The 26,884-nt window shown below is 50.9% G+C and overlaps 1 protein-coding gene across 1 annotated transcript; it reads left to right on the top strand.

Moving 5' to 3' along the window:
• The first annotated feature begins 369 nt into the window (after nt 1–369).
• On the top strand, nt 370–26,537 carry LOC105498164 (ATPase Na+/K+ transporting subunit alpha 2). Its single transcript, XM_011770054.2, has 23 exons — nt 370–525; nt 5,558–5,662; nt 5,851–5,910; nt 7,860–8,063; nt 8,591–8,704; nt 8,944–9,078; nt 9,784–9,901; nt 12,230–12,498; nt 13,333–13,531; nt 13,661–13,770; nt 13,948–14,082; nt 14,771–14,960; nt 15,091–15,266; nt 19,318–19,454; nt 19,980–20,130; nt 20,270–20,438; nt 20,675–20,829; nt 21,083–21,206; nt 21,406–21,551; nt 21,735–21,865; nt 24,455–24,556; nt 24,708–24,799; nt 26,097–26,537. The coding sequence occupies exons 1-23, from the start codon at nt 514–516 to the stop codon at nt 26,123–26,125; spliced, it is 3,063 nt and encodes a 1,020-aa protein (XP_011768356.1). The 5' UTR covers nt 370–513; the 3' UTR covers nt 26,126–26,537.
• Nucleotides 26,538–26,884: the final 347 nt, after the last annotated feature.

Below are 26,884 nucleotides of genomic sequence, written 5' to 3'. Positions count from 1 at the left end.
GACCTGAGTTCTGGCTCTGTCTTATCAATTCAAATTGTTTAATCTCTCTGAGCCTCAGTTTCCCCACTTGGAAAAGAAGAGTTAGGCCACATGGTCTCTGGCATCCTGGGATTCTGAGTCAACTGCTCCCCCTCAGCCAGATCCTAGGGGGCATATTCCCCCCACCTGGGGCCCAGGCCCACTTCCCTTCAGCCTCTCCCAGTTACAAGTGCCACAGGCCAGAGGGGTTGAGAGGAGCCAAGGGGGGGCATGCCGCGGGACAAATGGGCTGTCTAGGGCCAGTGGCTAAAGGGGCGGGAGGGGAGGAGTCCTCAGGGATCCTGTTTCAACAAACGTTTCTTTCGGAGGAGGGGAAGGCGGGGGAGAGGGGGAGAAGGACCTATTTAAAGCTACCCTGTTGCTTTGGCTGTCTCTGTCTGCCAGGGTCTCCGGCTGTCCCAGACGGGCTGGTGTGGGCTTGGGATCCTCCTGGTGACCTCTCCCGCTAAGGTCCCTCAGCCACTCTGCCCCAAGATGGGCCGTGGGGTGAGTATCCCTAAAGAGCAGGGGTCGCACTCTGGAGGGTGAGGGAGGCTGCCGAGGAAGGATGAAGTGAGAATGGGATGTGGAAGGAGAGGGAGAGAGAAGCTGAGTGGGATACTTGGAACTTGAAACTAACAGTCTCCAAACTACCAATGCGTGTACAGATCCCACGGCGGTCACATACCCTAGTGCTCTCCTCTCCTCTGCCTGCCCCTGGCCCCCTGCCCACAGTTAGACCCACAGCCCACCACACACACCCCTTCCATCTCTCCCTCCACCCCACTCCCACATCTCTAGCCCTTCCCTGCGGCAGTCCTTCCTCTCACTGCATCTCCCGGCCTCCCAGCTGAAAGGATGTTTGGCACCGCGAGTCCTCGTCTTTGCCACCCCCTGAAAATACCCATTCCTCTGGGAGTCGTAGCCTGAGAGGTTGGGGGTCCATTTTGAGCTTAGAGAGGGGCAGTGGAGCATCCGGCTCCCAGAGTCACCAAGCAGTTCCGGACACCAGTTCCAGGGGCCCTGAGTGCCAAGGACAGCTGGGCGGGGTGTGGGGAGGAAGAGCAATGCGCCCCAGCCCCTACCCCAGCACCCCTCCGGATGTCCCAAGCAGCATTGTCCGTGGGCTCCAAGCCATGGGCTTTGAGGACTTTCCCAAAGGCTGATGACAGTGACCCCCCCAGTCCACCCGTCCATGGCATTCTGCAGCAATGGCTACACCAAAGGGAAGATTAACAACCTCAATGGGGCAGGCAGGGAGAGGGCTTTGAATTCTTGGAAATGAAATTCCCATATGGAGAAGAGTGGCCCAGTCCCTTTACATGCTGTGCCTGGCTGCTTTCCTTTTGTGGAATACTGGCAAAAGAGGACACAGAGGGAAAGGGCATGCTGAGGAACAGGAGGGTGTGAGGAAGACTGTGCCTAGGGGGAGCCATGGGTGTTTCTGGGCCCAGGAGGAGTCAGGCAAGGACGTGTTATTGCACCGAGTTGAACAGCTGGGAAATCTTGAGCCTGGACACCAGGGTTCCTGAGCTAGAGTGGGAGCCATAAATAGAATCAGAGTGCATGCATGTATCTGCATGTCTGTGTCTGTGTGTGTGTGAGTGTGTGTGTGTCCTGACCACGTGTTCTCCATAGGCGGGGAGTCCTGCAGTTACTCATGGATGAGTACCTGTGTTTGTGTCTCAGCAGGCAAATTTGTAAATGTACAAGCCTTCAAGCCTGCACAAGCATAAATGTCACTGTGTGGGGTGCTTGAGAGTCTGTGAGCCTGCCCTTAGGAGCTGTGAGGTATGGGTTTCACGGAGGAAGAGGTCATAGCTGCGGGAAGATACACAGTCTTGGGACCTTCAGCTGCATCTTGACATCTCTGGCTCCCCATGGAAAGGGCATCCCCAGCTGAGATGCAGGACCTCTGAGAAGAGGCAGGGGTTAAAGGATCAGATAAGCCCTTCACTTCCCCCATCCAAGTGAAGAGAGAAGGAGGGAAGGTAGCCCCCTACCCTGCTCCATCTCAGAGCAAGGTAGACCCAGCTCAGGAGGTCCTGCTTAGGAGGTAATGAGACCTCAACTTTTCCAGTCTATCTTTTTCCCCTAGAACCCCAAAACTCCCCTTAATCACCATCCTTAGTTGCTGTGGGTGATGCAATAACAAGATGAGGAGCAGGTCTAGGCTGTTTAAATTAACAGTCTGGGTGAGGTGGGGGTACTTAGGACCTGGAGCTTAGAGTTCAACCTACCAGAGACCCCTGAAGAGGGAAAGCATCTGCTACCCACAACCTGTTCTAGGGATGATTTTGCCTCCAATCCCTTCTCCCCTGCATCTCCACTGCAGAGGCAGTCTTAACTGTCCCCCCATTACCCAGTGGCTGTGAAGGGCAGCGTGGGAGCTGGGGGAAGGGACGACACTGGTGGGAGGGAGCGCAGCCTGCTCCAGCTGCCACCGAGAGGCTGAGATGGGGGGAGCGTTGGCGGATTCCCAGCTGCCCCCACTCTGTCCCAGCCTCTGGCTTTCTCAAAAAGGACTCTCTGTTCTCCTTCAGCATTCAAGACCTAGAGAGGAGGACTTGTGGTTGGGGGAGGGAGGAGCAGAGGGAGGTTGGGGGGGGTCCTTGCTTCCTCTCTTTCTTTCTTGCCTGGGCAGCCGCTGGCCCCAAATCTCTGCAGGTTCCTGGCTGCAGAGCCTGAGATCCTTGCCAGGACAGAAGGAGGGGGAAGGGGCAGTGTGTCCCAAGTTTTCAGCCTGCCGGAAAACCGGGCAGGAGCTTGGGGAAAGCAGGCACTGCATGGAGCTGCTTAGCTCAGCCACAATCCAGCATGCCAAAGTGCATGGACCAGCAAGTTTTTAAAAAGCGTGCATTTGATTCCAATTTTGTGAAATTTATTTTGCATCTGAATATACAGAAATTCCTCTGCACCCTGCTCCTCTCCCCACAGACCCAGCGCTGCTCCTCTGTGTATGCCCAGGCCCTCTTCTGTCCCTGAAGTTCCTGAGGGTCACACTGAAGCTCAACCAGCCTGATCTCTTGCCTCTGGTCCTTTGATTGCATTTCATCCTTTTCTCAGCTCTGTCCCACCACAGACAGTTAGTGAATCTAAAGCACTTCAATCCATTCAATTAAATGAATCCTCTTAGGTCACCCAGGAAAGGGAGAGGTAGAACCATTCAAAAGCCTTTCCCCATCCCTTCCATTGGGCTGCTCGGTCTCCCCAAGAAGATCAGGCTTTAGGAAGCCAAAATTATGCCGGATTCCCAGATGCTTCAGGTGGAGACAAATGCACAATTTGACTGGTCACCTTTTCTGAGAAGAGCACTTCTGAGCAACACAGCCTCTAAAAGCTCATATCCTTTTAAATCACTGGTATCTTGGGACCAACAGTGTTGACTTCTCCCTGCATTCCCCACCCCTACCCTTGCTTCTGATTGTACTGGTCAGACTTCTACCTCTCTAGATGCTGAATTGGTGACCTCTTATGAACAAGACAACTGCCACACTTCTAGGATTGCTCCTGACTCTGATAAGTAAAAAATGCATTACCCTGGAGCACAAAAGACTTAGGGCAGTGAAGCTCTTCCATATGATACCACAATGGTGGATACACGTAACTATACATTTGTCCAAACCCATAGAATGTACACTAAGAGTGAACTCAAACTTAAACTCTGGGCTTTGGACCATAAAGATGTGTCAATGCAGGTTCATGATTGCAACAAATGTACCACTCTGATGCAGGGTGTTGATAGTGGGTGAGGCTGTGCATGTGTGGGGGCAGGAGATATATAAGAACTTTCTCTACTTCCCACTCAATTTTGCTGTGAACCAAAAACTTGCTCCAAAAAAGTACATTTTTTAAAAAGCAAACAAAACCCCCAAAACTCCATTATCCTGCAAAAAAAAAAAAAGAAGAAAAAAAAAAAAGGGCAAACACCTTGGCTGTGGATCCTACCCAGGTATCCACTCTTCATGGGAAACAAAAATTACATCATAGTGTGGGAAAGCTAATTCCTGAAAGCCTAGTGCAGACTTTGCAGAATCCAGTGGAGAAACAGGCACCAGGTGGAAACTGAGAAGCCCCTCTATGACAAGGACTCTATTTCCTGAGGGAAGTGGGAGGAGAGAAGACTGGGGCAGAAGAGGAAGAAGGTACCTTTTTGGGAACTTTTCATGGCTGCCCAGGCCTTCCTCAGCCTCTATCCTATTCTATCACCCCAAGAGGGCCTCCTCTTAGAAGGAAAGATTTCCCACCCTCTCCCCCAGAAGTTCCCTGTGAGACCCTGGAAGGCTGGTGGTGGTGAGCCCACAGGCCCTGGACTGGAAGGGAAATCAGGAGCCTCATAAGGCTACAATTAAAATGTCCATCTGGTCAGGCGCTGTGACTCACACCTATAATCCCAGCATTCTGGGAGTCTGAGGTGGGAGGATCACCTGAGCCTAGGCAATATAGTGAGACCTTATATCTAAAAAAAAAAAAAAAAAAGAAAAAGAAAGAAAGAAAATTGTTTTAAATTAGTTGAGTGTGGTGGTGCATGCTTGCGGCCCCAGCTACTTGAGAGGCTGAGGTGGGAGAATTGCTTGAGCCCTAGAAGCGGAGAGTGCAGTAAGCTGAAAATGTACACCGCGTTCCATCCTGGGTGACAGAGTGAGACCCTGTCTCAAGGGAAAAAAAAGTCCCTCTGATTCACCAGATAACCCAGGAATGTCTAGACTTAAAAGCTATATAAATTGTAGTTTTAGATTTATTCTCAGATACAATTTCTTTTGTTTTGGGACAAATGGGGCTCAGTTCCCATGTTACCCAATTGTGCTTTGAGGGGTCCAGTCCTTTGAGTTGCCTCCTGTCTAGTAACGGGCAGGCCTGCCCAGCAGGATGGAGAGGGCTCCCAGCACACCCCATGTCTCCACTTCCTGGGCATTACCTGACTCTCCAGCTACTGCCTCCTCTCAGTCCATCAGGCCTGCTCTTTCCATGCCTACCATTCCACCACCAGACCTTCTCTTCTGGACACGTTCCTGCCTAACCCCCTGGCTCCCCTAAGACTCTTACTCCCCCAAGTTCCTGAGTATTTCTAGCCCTCTCTAAGTAAAATTGCCATGGTGTTGGGCTAAGACATTCCTACAGAGTGATTCTACTCCCTCGACAATCCCCCACAAAACCCTGTCCACTCCCTTCCAAAATTTTCCCAAATAGTGTAGGATACAGGTTTTCAAAAGTTTTGTTTTGTTTTGTATTTAGCAGCAGGGTCCTTTCAGCGAACAAAATCTTAGCAGACACCCAAGCATTAAACAGCTCAAGTGGTGCTTTTCAGTCCTGAGCCCCTCACCCTTCTCTGAAACTCACATGGGAGCCCCTGGTTCTGCCAATAGTCTACAAACTGAGGGCCTAGGGTCCCTCACCCTCCATCCCCCCGGTGTCCCCAAAGGCAGCCACTGTTTTTGAACCCACCACCCCCACTGCCTGGGCTCCCTGGCTACGTGGTGGGAATGGAGGCTCCAGCCCCTCTCCTCCCTGACCCTCTGGCTCTCCCTTCCTCCCGCAGGCCGGCCGTGAGTACTCACCTGCCGCCACCACGGCAGAGAATGGGGGCGGCAAGAAGAAACAGAAGGAGAAGGAACTGGATGAGCTGAAGAAGGAGGTGGCAATGGTGAGGGAACTGCTGGGCCGTGGAGGAGGGGCCCCATGCTGGGAGAGCTGTCCCTGCAGCCCTCAGAGGCTCAGAGAAACTCCGTGTCCCCCCATGCTGCTCACCTCACCCCTGCGCCCTGCAGTGCCCTCATATGCATCTTAGATACCTCCTCCCCAAAATAACTCGCCCTCCCTTCCCTTCCCCAGGATGACCACAAGCTGTCCTTGGATGAGCTGGGCCGCAAATACCAAGTGGACCTGTCCAAGGTGAGTGGAGGAGCTTCTAGGGAAGGAACAAAAGAGGCAAGGAAACCATGCAGCATCAAGGTGGCAGGAGCCTTAAAACTGTAATCCAGCCTTCTTTACAGATGAGGAAACTGAGGCCCAGAAATAAGGGACTGGCCCGAGGTCATGTGGCTAGTTGGTGGCACAGACAGAACTAGAATCTGGATCCCCTGCATCCTTGCCCAAAGCTCTCTCCCTGTATGCCCTAGAAGCCAGGACTCCCTATGACCGAGACCCCAGAGGGCCTCCAGGCAGGGCCCTTCCCTATACCCCAAGCAACTTCAGTTGCACACAGCCTTCCACAGAGCTGACAGCTGACGCACGTGGGCTGACAGCCCATTCCTGTGGTTACAGTGATTTGCTGGGCCCCTGCTACATGTGTGACATTGTGATAGATGCGTTACATACATTTCTCTAATCTTTACAACAACCCTTTGAGATAGATATTGCAGACCTGTTTATTAAACAAAGGAGATGCAGGGAGGGAGAGTAACTTCCCAAGGTCACGTGAACAGTAACTGGTACAATCAATTGCTAAGCCCTTCAATTAAAAATTTGTTTAAAAATCATTAATCAAAAAATGCTGGGTGTGGTGGCTCATGCCTATAATTCTAGCACTTTGAGGGGCCGAGGCAGGCAGATCACTAGAGGTCAGCAGTTTGAGACCAGCCTGGGCAACATGGCGAAACCCCATCTCCACTAAAAATACAAGAATTAACTGGGCACACTGATGGGCACCTGTAATCCCAGCTACTCGGGAGGCTGAAGCAGGAGAATCGCTTGAACCCAGGAGGCGGAGGTTTCAGTGAGCCGAGATCGTACTCCAGACTGGGCGACAGAGTGAGACTCCATCTCAAAACAAACAAACAAACAAAAATTTAGTGGATGTATATCTCCTTTATGGGCCTTCCCTGCCTGCTCTGTCTAAAATTCTATGCCCCTATTCCTTTACCTTACTTTATTTTCCGTAGTAACGCTTTTCACTATCTGGCACTAATATATTTGTTTATTGTGTGTCACCTCTCCAGATCATAAGCTCCTCAAGGGCAGGGACTTTGTTGGTCTTGTCCATCTCTGCATCCCCAGGGTGACAATTGTGCCCGGCAGTGGATACACATTTATTAGATGAATGAATGAATGAATGAATGAATGAATGAATGAATGAAAAAAAAGAAATGGTCCCTGCTTTAAAGGAGCTCAAAGTCTAGTAGCAGAAAAAATGCAGTCATAGGATTCCAACGCAATATGGTGAGTGCAGCTCTAGAATCAAGTATAGAACACCATGGGGAACCAGAAAGAAGCATCTGAACCAGCCTGGGGCTGAGGGAATAGGGCCAGGCAAGGCTTTCTGTGGAAAGTGTCAGGTGATTGCCAAAGTTGTGTGACACTGACACACACCAGGGTGTGGAAGTGCCCACCTGTAGTCCCAGCTACTTGAGAGGCTGAGGTGGAAGGATTGCTTGAGCCCAGGGTTCGAGGCTGCAGTGAGCTATAATTGCACCACTGCACTCCAGCCTGGGCAACACAGCAAGAACCCATCTCTTAAAAAAATCTAGGACTCTCCTAGAATCCTTGATAAAACAATCTGAAGGAAGAGAGATGGGGGAAAAAACAATTGAGGTGTCTTTCCAGGGAGCTTATCCAGACTGCCTCCAGGGGAGATGTTATGGTCCTAACCATAGGTGTTGTCTCAATCCAATAAAATTAGGGGTGGAGCCCAGTCAAACCCTTCTCAGCCCTCAAGCCCTCCAAGTTGTATCACAAATGCCACCTCCTCCATGTGGTCTCTCCTGATGGTCCCCCACCCCTTCCAACCAGGTGGGACTTTCCACCTGGGCATTCTTCCCATGCCCGGGAGCTGAAGGGATGGGCATGGTGAGGGGCTGGATTGCTCCGGATGCGTGCCCCTACGCCTCTCCTTGCTCCCTCAGGGCCTCACCAACCAGCGGGCTCAGGACATTCTGGCTCGAGATGGGCCCAATGCCCTAACGCCACCTCCCACAACCCCTGAGTGGGTCAAGTTCTGCCGTCAGCTTTTCGGAGGGTTCTCCATCCTGCTGTGGATTGGGGCCATCCTCTGCTTCCTGGCCTACGGCATCCAGGCTGCCATGGAGGATGAACCATCCAACGACAATGTGAGCCCACACGCCTGAGCCCTGGAACAGCCCGTGATTGTCCTCTAATCCTGAATCCCCAACATAGTTGGGGGGTGGGCAGGAAACAAGGCCCTCACATCACAGTCCTACAGATGCCCCCGCACCTTGGGCTGGAAAGGGGTGAGGCTTCTATACGTATTTGTAAAGCACTCCCCCCACACAGCACACGCACATTCACATACTCATTAATTAATGAAACAATCTCTCCCTGTTCCTCCTCACTTAAGGGAGCCTGTCTGTATGCCTGGGTCTTCATCCGCTAGCAAAATCCCAACCCTGGGAACATCCTAAGACTTTCCCTCCTGTTTCTAGTCTTAGCAGGCTTGAGGTTGGCAGATCAAGGGGGAGGTTAGTGAGAAGGGCTTTCCTCTACCATCATCACTCTCAGTCACAGACAAAGGTATGGGCTCTCATCTTGGATGGCACTGCCTGCTCATCCCAAGTGGCAGCTGCCCCTTTAGGGTTGGGGGGAAGGTCAGGTCCCTGAAACTCTTTCTCCTTACCAGCTATATCTGGGTGTGGTGCTGGCAGCTGTGGTCATTGTCACTGGCTGCTTCTCCTACTACCAGGAGGCCAAAAGCTCCAAGATCATGGATTCCTTCAAGAACATGGTACCTCAGGTAAGATGGCAGGGCTGGGCTCTGGGCTAGGGTGTAAAGTTTTGGCAAGAGTCCAGCTCATCTTCTGTCAACTCCTGTGCTCTAAGATGGAGATGGGCAGAAAAGATCCTCCAACTTTCCATGCCAGCCCCTAATTTTTCATGGGGCTTCTCCTTCTGCTTGGCTGGGGGGGAGGCCAGCAGGAGAATAAGGCAGGGGCAGAGACAAGCATTTCATGCGCTGCCTGTGGCTCCCCACAGCAAGCCCTTGTGATCCGGGAGGGAGAGAAGATTCAGATCAATGCAGAGGAAGTGGTGGTGGGAGACCTGGTGGAGGTGAAGGGCGGAGACCGCGTCCCTGCTGACCTCCGGATCATCTCTTCTCATGGCTGTAAGGTGAGGAGGTCATACCGGAGCAAGCACTTGAGTCTAAGGAGCAGGCTGTGTGCACAGCTGAGAGGGGTCCAGTGAGGTTTAAAGGTGGAGAGACCCAGGTCCAAATGTCAACACCTTGCCTATGCCCCTGTTAAACCTTCTCTCAGTGTGGGGGGCTTGTGCAGTGCCTCCTTGCATCTGTGTGTTACAAATGCTTTATGCCCCAGGTATTTCTTTGTTGTCCACTTTTTAGCAATCATGTAATGAGTACCAATTATGTGTCAGCTGCTTTATATGTGTTCACATGTGCTATCTGATGTAATTCTGAAAGGGTGGTATAATCATGCAGGGCTGCTGCATGTGGCCACACACATTGCATTCTGAATGACCCCAGGAGGTGCATTTTCATAAACTTCAGTTAGTGGCTCCCCCTGTGGTTGTGCAAGGCAGCGATTCTGTTTACATTCCCCATTTTACAGTTGAGTACGTGGAGGTTCTGTTGGTTAAGCAAGTAACCTAAGGTCACATAAGAAGTCAGGAGGAGTCAGAATTCCAAACCAGAGCAGGGGCAATAGATGAGTAATGCCATAAATATGTGATGAGGGCAAGTGTAACTTTGTTCCTCATGTCATGAAGATTGAATGTGGTTGGAGGTGGTTCAGGAGACAGCTGTGTGCATACAAGTGGCTCTGCCAGTCTGATGACTATGCACCCCTTCCTCCTCAGGTGGATAACTCATCCCTAACAGGAGAGTCGGAGCCCCAGACCCGCTCCCCTGAGTTCACCCATGAGAACCCCCTGGAAACCCGCAATATCTGTTTCTTCTCCACCAACTGTGTTGAAGGTGAGAAGCCAGCCTGCACCCCGTAGGAAAGAGTCTGAATCCTAAATCCACGGTCAGGAGGAAGGGCTCTGGTAGTACTTATCTGGCAAAAAGCTCTGCCATTGGTGGCGCAATTGAGGAGTCAGGAGGCCCTGAATATTATGGAAACACCCTCCAGAAAGCAGGGTATTGGCTGGGGGCAGCCTGACTCCATGGGAAATATGTCTCCCTTCCCCAGGGAGATCTCTGTTCTGTCCACCCCAAGGACTGAGTGGATTCCAAAGCTTTCAGGTATCGGGTTAAGAACCCCTTACACATGCGCGCACACAGATGCACATACACTCAGAACCAACCTGGATTCTTAGGAGTCTTTGGATTTGATTGATGCTTCGATTCCTTGTGGTTCTGGGCCTAGCTTCCTCCTTCTCTAACCTTTGCTTTGACCAGAGCCCCAGGGTGTGGGAGTGCCAGGAAGGCATTCCGGCCTGGTGACCACTTGGGCCCTACTTCAGGCTGCTTCTAAACCTTTGTTACACCAAAAGACGTGTTTCACCATGCACAGACTATCCAGTTTGCCCCATCCCTGTTCTGGGTTCTAGAGATAAACAAAGGTCAATAAGAACTCCCAGAGCTGCCATCACTTAACGGCAGGGGTCCAAGCACAACTGAAACCTGTGTCCTCTGTGGTCAAGCCAGTGAGCAGAGTCAGGGCTGACTCAGAGAAGGAGTAGGAGGAAAAAGACAGAAAGAGGCCTCAGTAGACCAATGGCCTCTGAAAATAGGGCAAAGGAGGCCTCATATCCCAATCCACACTTCCCCTATCCATTACTCATTTTTCCTCAGTATATTATGTTTGTCTGGATTTTTTTTTCCCCTCCTTCCACAAGTTGGAACCACAGTCACTGCCTGGAATCCACGAGGGATTGGTTCCAGGACCCCCTTGGTTACCAAAATCCGAGGATGCTCAAGCCCCTGATATGAAATGGCATAATATTTGCATATGACCTGCGCACATCCTCCCATATACTTTAAATCACCTCTAGATTACTTATAATACTGAGTGCAATGAAATTTTTATACTGTTTTCATTTTAAATTTGTATTATTTATTGTTGCATTGTTATTTTTATTTAGCTCCAAATATTTTCCATCTGAGATTGGTTGAATCTGTGAACGTGGAATCTGTGAATACGGAGAGCCAACTGTACAAATCAAAATCACCACACATTACATTTCCTAAGTTTTTTTTTGTTTTGCTTTTGAGACAGGATCTTGCTTTGTCACCCAGACTGGAGTGCAGTGGTGCGATCGCAGCTCACTGCAGCCTTGACCTCCCAGGCTCAAGCGATCTCCCACCTCAGCCTCCAGAGTAGTTGGGACTACAGGCGTGTAACACCACACCCAGCTAATATATATATATATATATATATATATATATATATATATATGTTAGATATGGGGTCTCACTATGTTACCCAGGCTGACCTCAAACTCCTGGGCTCAAGTGATCCTCCTACCTCAGTCTCCCAAAGTGCTGGGATTACAGGCGTGAGCCACTGAGCCTGGCCAAATTTCCTAAATTTTTAATGCACTGAGATTTTGAAATTTACATTTCCCACAATTGATTTATTCAGAAATGCCTAGTAATATATTCCTATTGCTTACTCTGCGATTGGCTTTGAAAAGCAGAAAGGAAATAAATGAGATATTTGTTGGGCACCCACTATGTTCCAGGCACTGGTCTAAGTATATTAGAGCATGATCTCATCTAAATATCAAAACAACACCGAGATAGGAATTCAAGCAAGGATTCAAACCCAAATTTGGCTGGCTCCAATGTGCCTGCTTTCTTCAATACACCACCCTTCCTTCCTGGAAGACCCCTGTGATGTCACACAAGGGTTAGCAATTGCCTGACTTCCTCTATAGAGATTCATGCCTAATGTTGAGAAAGAAAAATCTTAAGACTGATTGGAAAATCCATAATGAGTACTTTACTTTGTGTCCATAATACACTTTTGGATGGTATCAAGTATGGGATTGATTTTACCAAAATGCCACAGGCAATTTTTATTTATTGAATTTCCTCTATTTGACCTTTGAGATTATTTGCAAGCTTCTCCCCAGGCTCAAGTACAAGAGAAAATAGTTTGCTATTGTATTGATTCTGGGATTGGTGATCTATCCAGGGAAAGGAAGGTCAAGTGGGGACAATCTACTGAAAGTGGCCTCCAGATCTGCGGCTTGGGCTCATCTACCCTGTGATGGTTTTCCTTGCTCAGGAAATAGGATGGGACTGCAGTCCCTGGGAGCCACAAGGCACCCAACCTGATGTCCTACCATGTTGCAGGCACTGCCAGGGGCATTGTGATTGCCACAGGCGACCGGACCGTGATGGGCCGCATAGCCACTCTCGCCTCAGGCCTAGAGGTTGGGCGGACACCCATAGCCATGGAGATTGAACACTTCATCCAGCTGATCACAGGGGTCGCTGTATTCCTGGGGGTCTCCTTCTTCGTGCTCTCCCTCATCCTGGGCTACAGTTGGCTGGAGGCAGTCATCTTCCTCATCGGCATCATCGTGGCCAATGTGCCCGAGGGGCTTCTGGCCACTGTCACTGTGAGTGGGTCAGGGTGAGGTGCCATCAGGGGAGGGTCCCACTACTCTTTCCTCGAAGTGATAGAGGCACAGTTGTTTGTAGCTTCTCAGTACTTTTTTTCCCCTAGAGTCACATATTGGATGCGATACTCAGAGATCACTTAATACATGGCTCAGAGTTTGAGTTGAGAAATCTCAGGTGGGGCTATACTTGGGCACTCAATTTCTCTTTTTTTGAGCTTGTCACGGTTACTTTTTCTCACGATCTGCCAGCAGTATGGGTCTCATTCCGGCCAAGTCTCCTGTAGATGCTGTCTCAAAGGTCACTGGTCACTAACCAGCAAATGCAGTGACCTTTTCTCAGCTCTCCTCCCTAACTCTGCTGCTGAAACAGATACTGCTGTCCACCCTCCTAGCACTCTCTCTTTTGTCGATTGCTGTGATGTGTCACTATCCTGGTTCGCTTCTCCTCTGTCCCTTCCTGCTCCCCTTATAGTGATTCTCAGGCCTCAGCTCTCTGTTCTTCCTACACCCTGAGCGAGAGCCAATCTCCTCCCAGTTTCCAGTGTCCCTTCTGTGTGGATGACTCGGACATCCCCTTGCCCAGCTCTGCTCTGGCCCTCTCTGGAGCTCTAGCCAAATGTCTTAAACCCCCTAATGGGCATTTCATCTTAATAGATACTCATGATCTCAACACATCTAAAATTGAACATTCATTATTTATAGCTAAGTCCCACCCATTCAAGTTAGTGGAGTAGAATCAAGGGAGGAGGAGTGGAGCCACGGTCTAGGGTAAGGTTATGGCCATCTCTGGCTCCAGCCTTAACCTTTTTTATTCTCCTCTTTCTCTACCAGGTGTGCCTCACCCTGACAGCCAAGCGCATGGCGAGGAAGAACTGCCTGGTGAAGAACCTGGAGGCAGTGGAGACGCTGGGCTCCACGTCCACCATCTGCTCGGACAAGACGGGCACCCTCACCCAGAACCGCATGACCGTCGCCCACATGTGGTTCGACAACCAAATCCATGAGGCCGACACCACCGAAGATCAGTCTGGTGATTGGGTGCTCCAGAGGGAGTGGAGAGCATTAGAGGACGCTGAGAGCAGTGGCATGGCGGGGTGGGTGGGTGAGATAAAGGCTCTAAAGGGAGCCATGCTCCTGGTTCTCCCTCATTTTCTCCCAGGGGCCACTTTTGACAAACGATCCCCGACTTGGACAGCCCTGTCTCGAATTGCTGGTCTCTGCAACCGTGCCGTCTTCAAGGCAGGACAGGAGAACATCTCTGTGTCTAAGGTAGGAGATCAGGACACACAATAGGTGTGTTTTGGGGATGTCTCCAAAGACCTCTTGCTGGCCCCAGCTTTCCTTCTCACATGCTGTGGCTGCGTTAGGGATTTCAGTGCCCCCTTCACCTGATCCTCCACTCCCTTCCCTCCCACGCTGACACTGAATTCTGGTCTCTTCTGGCAGCGGGATACAGCTGGTGACGCCTCCGAGTCAGCTCTGCTCAAGTGCATCGAGCTGTCCTGTGGCTCAGTGAGGAAGATGAGAGACAGAAACCCCAAGGTGGCAGAGATTCCTTTCAACTCGACCAACAAGTACCAGGTCTGCTTGGGTTGCCCGGACAGAGGAAGAGAGAGGGATAGAAATAGGTGAGGGTAGACAAAGCCAAGGGGAATCATCACCAGGAGGAGTGGGGGTGTCTGAAGGTCACATTCCCTCCCCCTGCCAGTCTCCCCAGGACAGCTCATATGACTGCATGTCTGGTTGCAAGTAGACCCAGCTCCCAAACTTTACTCCATCCCTTACTACAATCTGTCACTCTCTCAACTCTTCTTCCCATAGCTCCCCATCCTCTGGCCTAGCCTTCAAACTCTTCTACCCCAGTCAGTGAAACCATAATTCTGTAATTCCTTTATGGTGCCCCTTAGCCTTTAGGCCAAGAATGTAATCTCAGCATTCCACATGATCCGTAGAGGTAAAGCCCCCTGAGGCCAGGTGGTGTTGGGGATGCTGAGGAGGGAGCCGTCCAGCCCCTACCACAGTGCCTGTCTTAAACTGACCTCAATAAATATTTGTTGAATGAATGACCATCTTACGGAAGTGGCTCTCAGGTTACAAGTGTTGGAACTATGAGGTCAAAACACCTCCCTGCACAAGGATATTCTCTTTGTTGACAGTCTTGGATGGATCCGGGTTACTTTACTAAGGTGGTTTCCTTACCAGCTGCTGCTTTATGCCGCGCTACCAAGACAAGCATGGCCATCTCTGTAACTGCCTGTCGTCTCTCCAGCTGTCCATCCACGAGCGAGAGGACAGCCCCCAGAGCCACGTGCTAGTGATGAAGGGGGCCCCAGAGCGCATCCTGGACCGGTGCTCCACCATCCTGGTGCAGGGCAAGGAGATCCCACTCGACAAGGAGATGCAAGACGCCTTTCAAAATGCCTACATGGAGCTGGGGGGACTGGGGGAGCGTGTGCTGGGTGAGAGGCCAGAAACAGGAGGCCCAGAAGGGGATTCCCAAGCCTCTGCAGCATCCCTGGGATGAGGGACTGTGGGGGCGTCCAGGAAGCCATTCTGCGGCTCTCACTGCTCCCTTCTGCCCCCTTTCAGGGTTCTGTCAACTGAATCTGCCATCTGGAAAGTTTCCTCGGGGCTTCAAATTCGACACGGATGAGCTGAACTTTCCCACGGAGAAGCTTTGCTTTGTGGGGCTCATGTCTATGATTGACCCTCCCCGGGCTGCTGTGCCAGATGCTGTGGGCAAGTGCCGAAGTGCAGGCATCAAGGTACGGGCCTCCCTTCCTCCTCTCCATCCTAGCCTCCCTCATGCCAGAGGTCAAGGAGCTGCAGTGGCTGCTGCCCTGGGGAGGCGCAGGCCACAGTGACCTCCTTCCCACTGACTCATAGAAGAAGCTGTCCATCTGCAAGGAAGGGCCCACCCCTGCCTTGGAGCACTCACCCTCATCCCTTTTGCTCATAGAGGCCGCTCAGAGAGGCCATTGTCCCATGCCCCTCCTGTCCCTCCCTGGAACAGCTCATTGTCCCATCTGCATGTGCATCCTTCCATTCTGATTTGAAGCACAATCTGTCACTCTTATTTTGGAGACCTAGTTGTCCTACTCTTCCCAGCTACTGCCCACCCTCTCTGTCAACTTAGGATGGGATTAGCAGGCTCTTGTATGCTCCCAGTGGCTCAGCCCATAACCCCACAGAATGCCTCCAACTCAAGGTTCTCTTGTTCAACTGCAATTGCTTCTCATTGACAACTCCCTCCTTTGTGCTATGTTTGTTGTTCATTCAACAAATATTTATTATTTACTGTGTGTCAGACACTGTGCAAGGTGCAAACTCTAGCACCTTGCACAGTGTCTGATACACAGTAAACAATTTGTGTCACAGGACACATCCAGATGGGTCCAGGTTCTGTGGGTACTGTGCCAGGGAGGACGCATATAAATCATGCACTATTCTAATCACTAAACCTGTATGATTTCATTTAATCTACACAACAACCCTGGGAATAAGCACTAGTATTTTTCCTTTTTTACAGAGAAGGAAACTGAGGCACAAAGTAAAATGCCAAGGCCACACAGCTGGTGTAAGTCATAGAGCCAGTACTTGAACCAAGGCAATCTGCTATTTCTTAACTATCACACCAGGAGACTTGGGGCTGTGTGTATATGTGGTTTCTGAACCCCATAACCACTCTGTCTCCAAGGCAGGCATCATTATCCCTGTTAAGAGTAAAACAAGGCAGGCCGGGCTCGGTGGCTCAAGCCTGTAATCCCAGCACTTTGGGAGGCCGAGACGGGCGGATCACGAGGTCAGGAGATTGAGACCATCCTGGCTAACCCGGTGAAACCCCGTCTCTACTAAAAAATACAAAAAAAACTAGCCGGGTGAGGTGGTGGGCGCCTGTAGTCCCAGCTACTCCAGAGGCTGAGGCAGGAGAATGGCGTAAACCTGGGAGGCGGAGCTTGCAGTGAGCTGAGATCCGGCCACTGCACTCCAGCCTGGGGGACAGAGCGAGACTCCGTCTCAAAAAAAAAAAAAAAGTAAAACAAGGCTGGGCACAGTGGTTCATGCCTGTAATCCCAGCACTTTGCGGGGCCGAGGCAGGTAGATCACCTGAGGTAAGGAGCCTGAGACCAGCCTGGCCAACATGGTAAAACCCCATCTCTACTAAAAAAAAAAAAAAAAAAAAAAAAATGAAAATTAGCCACGTGTGGTGGCAGGCGCCTGTAATCCCAGCTACTTGGGAGGCTGAGGCAGGAGAATCACTTGAACTCAAGAGGCAGAGGTTACAGTGAGCCGAGATTAGGCCACTGCACTCCAGCCTAGGCGACAAGAGCAAGACTCCATCTCAAAAAAAAAAAAAAAGTAAAACAAATGGAAACTACAAGTGGGTAAGTTGTTTTCCCAAAACAAAACTGCCAGTAAGCGATGGACTGGGACTATGAAGCGTGGTCAGCTTGACCGGAAAGCCTGAGCTCCTGCTGCTTGGCCAGTGCCTCTTTCTGTGATCAAAACCATCACGGAGGCCTGGGCAGAGGACCTCTACGGGAAATCAGCTCAGGGAGGTATTAATTCTGCCTCAGAGAACTGGACGATGTTTGACAAAGGGAATGATATTTGAGCTGGGCTTTGGAGGTCAGAGTATTCTGCAAGGCAGCGAGGGAGAGGAAGGCACGTCAAGATCAGAGAACAGTGCGTACCCTGGCGTGACTAGACTGTATGGGGCGTGTGTAGGGCTTGGCAGGGGAGAGGTGGCAAGGAGCACTGGCGGTTGAGACTGGAACGTTGGGTCAGAGTCAGTTGGAAGGACTTGGCTTAAATGCCAGACTTGGGCTTTATCCTGCAGGCCACAGAGAGCCACCAGTGTCACGGGGGAGGCTGAGCTTTTAGGAGACTACCTGGGTTGAGGAGGGACTGAATCTGGGGAAGAACTGGAGTCAGGGAGAGACAGGTTAACAGGCCATCGCCGTAGTTCAGGCAAGGAAAGATGACCTGAACTAGGGCAGCAACAAAGGGAGTGGAGAGGAATAGCCATGTTTGAGAAATGTTTTAAGAACTTGGTGACCAAACTGGATATGGAAGGTGAGGAGGATACAGGAGAGAAGGGACAGGATAATTAGATAGGGCAACATCTAAGGTAGGGAGCAGTTGCAGGCTTGGTGGGGTGGTGGGAGTAGAGAAAAGGAGTTCAATGTTGACTTTAAGCTTGAAGAGTCTATAAGATAGCCCAGGAGAGACAGATGTTCCAGCGAACGTTGGAGTATGGCTTAGAGCTCATGAAAGACAGTCACGACTGGAGATTTGAATCTCATTAGCGCAAGGGTGCAAACTAAAGGCTTATAGTATATTTTATTATATTGCCCAGGAAGAGCAGACAGTTCAAGTGAAGGGAGGAGAATGAAACCCTGTGCCAAACCAATATTTAGGGGCAAGAGGAACCAGTGAGGAGGGGAGAGGGTGGTAGGACCCAATGCCATTTAATCTTCATGACCACCTGGGAGGGCAGGAATCATCTCTGAATTATGCTGAGACCTCAGTGCTTGACTTGCCTGAGGTACTGTAGCTGGAGAAGGTCAGTGTTTAAACTTGAGCCCCTCATTCAACTCCAAAGCCGCTGCTTCTTCCATCCTACTAGGCGGCTGCCCTGAGAAGCTGGGAAAGAGCATGCAGAGGAGTGGAGGGAAACCAGAAATGGAGGAGTGTGTGGGAGCCAGGGGAGGGCAGGGTTTCAAGGAGAGGAGGTCAACAGTGCCAAATGCCTCAGAGGGGTCAAGTAGGATGAGGACAGCAAAGACACTTTCATTTTTCAATTGAGAGGCCCATTTGGCCTTTGGATGGCAGTTTCAGTGAAGTGGTGGGAGCGGAAGAGAAGGCAGTGGGGACGATAGAGGCTTCCTTTTCAGTATTCATGGGACTTGCCCCACAAGCCCACACATGCAAATGTTATCCTAACCCAACTCTGCTCACCTCATGTTTAGAATAGCCGCTTAACCCATCAGATGCCAGCCACCCTCCCCATCCCAACTCCATTCACTCTGCAACAATAGCAATGAACATTATGGTGAAGGCAGGGACCACTGTGCCTTACACCAGGGAAGATGTCAGAGGAGGTGGAGGCAGGGGTGTTGTCTCCATCTTATTCCTGTTCTGTCCATTACATTGCTGCAGTGATCAGTATTTCACACTAAGAACCTCATGTCCTATTTCCAAGCCCCTGTGCATTTGAGCAAATTGTAGGCCCTCTCTAAGTCTTGGTTTCCTCATGTGTAAAACAAAGGAGTTGTTCAAGGGTCCTTCCAGCTCCGACTGCCTTGAAGCCCATGAAATCCAAACTCTAAAATAATCTCCTAAATAATCCCAAAGATTTGAGGCTTCTCTTTCAGGGGATCCTCATGAACTTGTTACTCTGTTATGGATACTTTCCTGCACTTAAGCAAACTATCTCTCTCTAACCCTCTGAACATAACACAACTTGCCATTATCTTTCTTCCTCACCCACCCACCCAAATTTGCACACACACACACACACACACAAGAATCCCCACCCTACATACACACACACCCCCCCCTTCCCCCCACACACAAACAGTCCCCACCCCCACCCACAAACACACGTCCCCCCCACACACACACACCCCAGACACACACACACACACACACAGCCCTGCCCCCCCAACACACACACACACACCATTATTTCGGGGCTGGGATCTGCCAGCCCCAGACAACTCACTATCTAGCTTTCTCTCACTTTGGGAGAGGAATAGGAGGGGGATAAACTCTTAATACTGCTTTCCTTTTGTCTCCTCTCCTTCCCACTAGGTGATCATGGTAACCGGGGATCACCCTATCACAGCTAAGGCCATTGCCAAAGGCGTGGGCATCATATCAGAGGGTAACGAGACCGTGGAGGACATTGCAGCCCGGCTCAACATTCCCGTGAGTCAAGTCAACCCCAGGTGAGGCCTCTGCAGGAAGCTCCTGCTCCCCCTATCAACACGTCCTCTTGCACAGAAGGCTTGGGTGTCCCCTGGAAGTATTTGGACAGCATTTCTGGGACCTTTATAGGTCTTACCTCTGACACTACTATGACTGGTTCCTCAGCCCTGAGCTTGTGTCCAGGCTGTGCCACTGAATTCCCGTGTAACCTTGGGGATGTCACATTCCCATCCTGAGCCTCCATTTTCTCACCACAAAATTAGGATACCATCTCCATTGCTGTAGGAGTGGGATGTGAGTAAAGAAACTAGCCCAGGGCCTAGCAAACTGCACTTACGACTGCGATGATCCCATGGTGAGGATTTAGAGTCCCATTCTCAAAGAGAAATGGGGGAAGTGAGTACTGAGGAGAGGAGAACTGAAGCAACAGGGGAAGCAGGCTCAGCAGGGAGCTTGCAGGCCGTGGTGGTGAGGAGAGGCAGGGGGCAGGAGGGGCTGGTACAGGTGCCAGGGGTCAGCTGTCCCTGCCCCCACCCACCCTCCAGAGAAGCCAAGGCGTGCGTGGTGCACGGCTCTGACCTGAAGGACATGACATCGGAGCAGCTCGATGAGATCCTCAAGAACCACACGGAGATTGTCTTTGCTCGGACGTCTCCCCAGCAGAAGCTCATTATTGTGGAGGGATGTCAGAGGCAGGTGAGCACAGCCATGGGAGGCAGATGACAGGCAGGAACCAGGGAGGCAGGGACAGGGCCAAGACAAACATGGAGTGAGGGGTGAGGGGCCAGGCTTGGGCAGGGGTTTCGTCCTCAAGTGCTGGCTGTCTTCCCTCCAGGGAGCCATTGTGGCCGTGACGGGTGATGGGGTGAACGACTCCCCTGCGCTGAAGAAGGCTGACATTGGCATTGCCATGGGCATCTCTGGCTCTGACGTCTCTAAGCAGGCAGCCGACATGATCCTGCTGGACGACAACTTTGCCTCCATCGTTACGGGGGTGGAGGAGGGTGAGGAGGTTGCATAGGCTGGGATGGTTCGCAGGATACTGAAGCCAGCACCTCTGTTCCCCGTCCCTTTACCCCAGTTGAAGAATCATTCCATGACTCTAGGCAGCCCAGCCTTCTTTAGCTTCCCTCGAACACAAAATCTTCCTCTCTTGGGAAGACCGGCAGCCATGCTTCAGGGGCTGGGGGTGGGGAAGAGTCCCTCTGACCTCCCTGATGCCCTCAGAATCTCCCCACAGGCCGCCTGATCTTTGACAACTTGAAGAAATCCATCGCCTACACCCTGACCAGCAACATCCCGGAGATCACCCCCTTCCTGCTGTTCATCATTGCCAACATCCCCCTGCCTCTGGGCACTGTGACCATCCTCTGCATTGACCTGGGCACGGATATGGTGAGCAGAGGTGGTGGAGGAGGGGACAGGCAAGGCAATCATGATGGCACAGTGGCAGGGGGAAGGGGTGTACTGGGGCAGCGGCCCCAGCTGTGGGGGTTACAGGAGACACGCACAGGCCTGGAAGACAATGGGGTCTGAATACATGCTTTTTTAACTGTGTCAAAGATCTTCACTGTCGAAGATCAATTGCTCCTGTCGTCTCCTACACCCCTTCAAATGCCCTCCCTGCCCCACTTCCTACCCCACACAGGTTCCTGCCATCTCCTTGGCCTATGAGGCAGCTGAGAGTGACATCATGAAGCGGCAGCCGCGAAACTCCCAGACAGACAAGCTGGTGAATGAGAGGCTCATCAGCATGGCCTATGGACAGATCGGTGCGCCAAGCCCTGGGGCTCAGGAGGGAACCCCAACAGGATTCTTTTCCCAGCTTTCAGAGGAATGAGCCCCAAGCAAAATTCCAGGACAGGGGCCAGCTACCCAAGGGTCAGGGACCTCCATCTCTGGCCCTGAGGGGCTGTGCCCCTTCTGCTTCCTGCTCTGACCCTGCCGCTGCCTTTGCCCCTCTACCCACAGGGATGATCCAGGCACTGGGTGGCTTCTTCACCTACTTTGTGATCCTGGCAGAGAACGGTTTCCTGCCATCACGGCTACTGGGAATCCGCCTCGACTGGGATGACCGGACCATGAACGATCTGGAGGACAGCTATGGACAGGAGTGGGTGAGTGACACTGTGTAAGTGCAGTGCGCATGTTTGAAGGTGTGGGGAGCTGAATGCCTGGCAGGAGTGTCCAGTAGTGGCCAATAGGGACTGGGGCTAGGGGTGGATCAGGAGAAACCTTGCTACCTTCTGGTCTTACCCTTTCCTCCGACACTCATCTCTCTCTGCCCACCCTCCCTCCAGACCTATGAGCAGCGGAAGGTGGTGGAGTTCACGTGCCACACGGCATTCTTTGCCAGCATCGTGGTGGTGCAGTGGGCTGACCTCATCATCTGCAAGACCCGCCGCAACTCAGTCTTCCAGCAGGGCATGAAGTGAGTGCCCGCCCCATGGCACCTGCCCACCCCGGCTCCGGGCACACTCACCAACCCACACAGGCCAGGCTTCCCACTCAGCCCTGGCCCAGAGTTGTAAGGAGGGCGTCAGATTTTAATCTTCCATCTGTATATCCATAGATAGGCTTCATATGGAAGAGAGAAGCCATGCTTCAAGCTCCTAATTTTGCATTTTGTTATCGTCTCTCTCCACCTTCCTTCTCTCCCCCCCTCCCTCCCCCCTCCCTTCTTTCCCCCATCTCCTACTTGAGTGCCACCTGTTCCTATCCTTTGCCCATCCCCAAATTCAGTGTCTTTTATGCCCACCCCTGGCTTTCCGCAGGCAGCCTAGTTTATAGCACTTGCACTGTGGTTCTGGAGGCCACACGCTGCCGAGGATCCAGTTCAGTGCCTTCTTGCAGTGTGAGTCACAACGTGCCGGGCACTGTGCTAAGTGCCTAACACATTGTTTAGCCTCACAATAGCTCTATGAGGTGGGTATTACTGTTTACATTTCATGAATAAGAGGCCCCAGACAGGTTAAATGATGTGTCCAAGGTCACCAAGATGGTAAGGGTTCACCAGACCTGTCTCTAAAGCCCAGCCCTGGCTACTACCCAACATTTCTGTGCTCACACTGTCTGGCACTGTTTGGAACTCAATAATGACTGTGATTCTAGCATGGGTGGTGGTTGAGCGCTGAAGGTTTCATGCTGGTTTCTTTTATGTTCTCCTACCATAAACAATGGCCACAATTCTTCACATGAGCTTGTCACAGTTTCTTAGTTTGGGGCTGGGGAGGGTGGGGAGAAGATGCCAAAGTGAAGTTAATAACACTTAAGGTCCAAGGGAGAACAAAGTGAAAAGCCTGTTAGATAAATAAAGGTAATATGAAGGAAGGAGATTCCAGTAAGCTAAAAATACTAATGGGAAAAAATGCAGTTTGAGGAGAACAAGGAGCAGAGATTCTTAAGAAATTGGGTACAGTTCTGGAACCTGGGACTTGCTATGCACTGCGTGGACAACACAGGAAGATGCGAACGTGGCCACACTGGCTACATCCAGCCCATCTTAGAGGCAGATGGGAAAAATAGCAAATGAAAGTCTGGCTGGGTACAGAGGAAGAGTACTAATGCCACTGCAGGCCTCACCTTAGGTCCCTGGGCCACTGGGGATCCTCAGAGATACTATTTGCCTTATTTTGAAAAGATTTATGAAAATAAAGCACCCACCTATGAGAAGGCAACCAGGCTTACTAATGTGGCATTCTTAGGCAAAAGCCAAGAGCACATATCATGAAGTAGTGATCGAATGCTGATCCACAGTTCTGTTTGGAAGCCATGGATAGTTCTAATTAATTTTAAATGGGAAAATGTATTCAATACTTATTCACAAACGTAGCTTGAGAGACAAACAATTAAATGTGGCCTTTACAGAAGAAAATAAGGGGTCTTTAGTGAGTGAAAATTTGGAAATCACTGGCCTGAACCAAAAAGAGGTACCTTGTGTAAGAATACAAAAGATGAAGCAGCAGGGCACAGTGGTTCACACCTGTAATCCCAGCACTTTGGGAGGCCAAGACAGGAGAATCACTTGAGCCCAAGAGTTTGGTACTAGCCCGGGCGCATGGTGAAACTCTATCTCTACAAAAAATACAAAAATTAGCAGGGCATGGTGGCACACACCTGTAATTCCAGCTACTGGAGAGGCTGAGGCAAGAGGATCACTTGAGCCAAGGAGGTGGGGGTTACAGTGAGCTGTGATTGTGCAGCCTGGGCAACAGAGTAAGACTCTGTCTCAAAAAAAAAAAAAGGGGGGGGAATAACAATATGACTAACATTTTCCATGTTTCAGAGCTTTTCACGTGTTATCTCCCTTAATCTTCCCAGCAACCCTATGATAAAAATGTAAAATCTCCATTTTATAGAGAAGGAACATGAGGCTCAGAGAAATTCAACATTGACTGCAACCCAAAACTAGTCAATGGCAGAACTGGGAATAGATACCACCTGTCTGACTGCAGAAACTGCCCTCAGAACCTCTTTATTCTATCCTGCTTTTCAATTCTGATACAGTGAACATATATTAACCACTTATTATGCAGTGAGCATCCCCTTTACATTCTCTGAATTCAATATCTATGATGAAACCACCACTAGGAACTGTGGGAGATGCTGAGACGGTAGAAGACATACATGGGCCCTGCACTGAAGGAGCTTTCAAGCATCTTGCTCGGGAGACGACACTTTCACGGGCCCTATGCCTGGAGCAATAACAAGATCATGAGACAGGCCCCATGTTGACCACCGTGTCTCCAGTACAGAACACATCACCCAACACCTAGAAACAATTATTTAATAAATGAATATACGTGCAATAGACAACATTCGGAGGTAAACTCAGTAAGCGGAAAAACAAATAACATCTTCCTTTGGTTACATAAAGCGTGAGAAGAGGATGTTGGAAGAAGACATGGGACTATGTCATTTAGAATTCTCTCTCATCTTTCCCTTGCACCCCAGGGGTATCCCAGGATCTCTGCCTCCTTGATCCCCCTTCACCTGCTACCCTCCTTTCTTTGCCTTTCAGGAACAAGATCCTGATTTTTGGGCTCCTGGAGGAGACGGCGTTGGCTGCCTTTCTCTCTTACTGCCCAGGCATGGGTGTAGCCCTCCGCATGTACCCGCTCAAGTGAGTGTCTCTTTCGGGCAGCCTGAGTAGTCATATAGGGGGCCTTCAGCCTCCTCCAGGATCCAAGTTCTGATCGGTTTGAATGCTCCTTTATGTGATGGCCGCCAAGCCGACCTCTGATGCTCCTGACACTCTCCTCCATTGCTTTCAGAGTCACCTGGTGGTTCTGCGCCTTCCCCTATAGCCTCCTCATCTTCATCTATGACGAGGTCCGAAAGCTTATCCTGCGGCGGTATCCTGGTGGTAAGCCCCTCCACATCCCCCCCAGCAAAGTGCAAGCCCCTCCACCAGCTCCTCCCTCCAGGACCATACACAGACTCCACTCCCACTATTGGTTCCTGCTCCTGTTCCTCAACACCCTCAGATCCTGGGGTCCCAGGTCCCAGGAGCCCTGACTCTTTCGAACGTGTTGTCTCTGCCCTCTTCCTGTCAGATTCTAAGTCCCGCCTAACTCACAGTTGGTCTCTGAGGCCCTCTACCTTCCACCTGAAACTACAGAACATCAGAATTAGAAGGGCCTTTCCAGGTCACCTAGCCCCACCTCCATATTTTACAGATAGAGGAGGCTCAGAGGTGAATCTGTTCAGGGTCGCAAAGCAAAGAATAGCAGGACTGGTACTAGAACCCAGGCCTCCTGATCCCCATGCATCAACCGACCAGTTATTGGTTTTCCTATAAGCGTTTTTTTATCACTTAGTAGAGGTTAAAATATGGTGGCTTACAAACCAAATACTGTCCAGGAATACTGTTTGGTTTGACCTGTCCCATATTTTGTGTGTGTGGGGAGGAGGGGCGATTAATTGGTCCAGTATAGAACATTTGGGGTCTTTCACATAAAATCTGAATTCGACTTCTCCTGAAGAATCAGAAGAGCTGTTAACCCCATGTCCACATCTCTGCACAGCAATAATGGACAGCTGCTCCCTTAGACTCTCATTCGTTACCTGAAGAGGCCCTGTGGCGTTTGCATTTTCACCCCCGACCTACTCTGCCCCAGCCTCCACTGTGCTAAATACAAGTCTCCCCTAAAGGCAGGCTCACCCTCCCTTCCTTTGACCTATGGCCCCAGCTCACTGGACCTGCCTCTCCTCCCTTGCACCTTCCTTTTTTTTTTTCTTTTGAGACAGAGTGTCGCTCTGTTGCCTAGCCAGGAGTGTAGAGCAGTGGCGCGATCTTGGCTCACTGTGCAACCTCTGCCTCCCGGGTTCAAGCAATTATCTTGCCTCAGCCTCCAGAGTAGCTGGGATTGCAGGCACATGCCTCCACGCCCAACTAATTTTTTGTATTTTTAGTAGAGACAGGGTTTCACCGTGTTAGCCAGGAGTCTCGATCTCCACCTGCCTCGACCTCCCAGTGTGCTGGGATTACAGGCGTGAGCCACTGCTCCTGGCCTCCTTTCACCTTCCTAAGCCACTTTCCTCAGTGCCCTTCACCAGTTTTCTCCTTCTACCTGGCCTCAGCGACCCAAGCCCCTAGGATATTGATATCTTGCCTTCTCTTAAGTTCACACTGCTATCTCCACTCCCAATCTCTCTAACAGGCTGGGTGGAGAAGGAGACATACTACTGACCCCATTGGAAGAAGAACAGGCACAGAAAGATGGGGAGCTCTGGAGGTGTTGTGGGGATGGTGATGGAGAGAGATGGAAATAACGGGTGGCGTTGGGTGGCGAGATTTGGGGAGAGATAATGAGGCAACTCAGCAGGCTAAGTTGCGGGGTAAATAAATTGGAGTGATGACCCCATAGACCTAACTGTGAACAATCAGATTAGACACTACATTAGAGTCCCCCAACCAGATCCTTTTCCATCCCACTCCACTATGTTGTCTATTTTTTTCTGAGGAATTAAGGGTTACCCCACCCTCCCCACTCCCATCCCTTCAATCCCACCTCCTACTGTAATAGATCAGCATCCAAAGGCAGGAACCTGTCTAAACCAGAAGGAAGCCCTCTCAGATCACCCCAGCTTCACTCCACTTCCCACTTCCACCCCCGTTAGCTTCCTGCAGGACTCTGTCCCTGGCTTCCTCTTCAGACCTTGCAATCACAAAAGGTTCTTCGGGTGAGTGCAAGAGCCTGAGGCTGGAAAAGGCTGACTTGTCTCCCAGTCAAGGCTGGTAAGGGACCTGCAGGGAGAGCTGGGCAGACAGGTGGGAGGTGGGGGTAGTGCTGGCTGGAGGAAGGAAACAACAAAGGAAGCAAGGTAGTGCCAATGACAAGACATTTGACGTGTCTTGAGTCTCCAGATAGATGTCATGGACTCCAGCTCTATGTCCTGCCTTTTAGAATACCCCACTGGCAGAACAAACTCAGATCTCATCAGGGTA

This window comes from Macaca nemestrina, chromosome 1, assembly GCF_043159975.1.
Source record: "Macaca nemestrina isolate mMacNem1 chromosome 1, mMacNem.hap1, whole genome shotgun sequence".
Classification (NCBI taxonomy): domain Eukaryota; kingdom Metazoa; phylum Chordata; class Mammalia; order Primates; family Cercopithecidae; genus Macaca; species Macaca nemestrina.
Note: the sequence above shows the minus strand (reverse complement) of the source record. Positions and strands in the feature narration are given on the sequence as shown.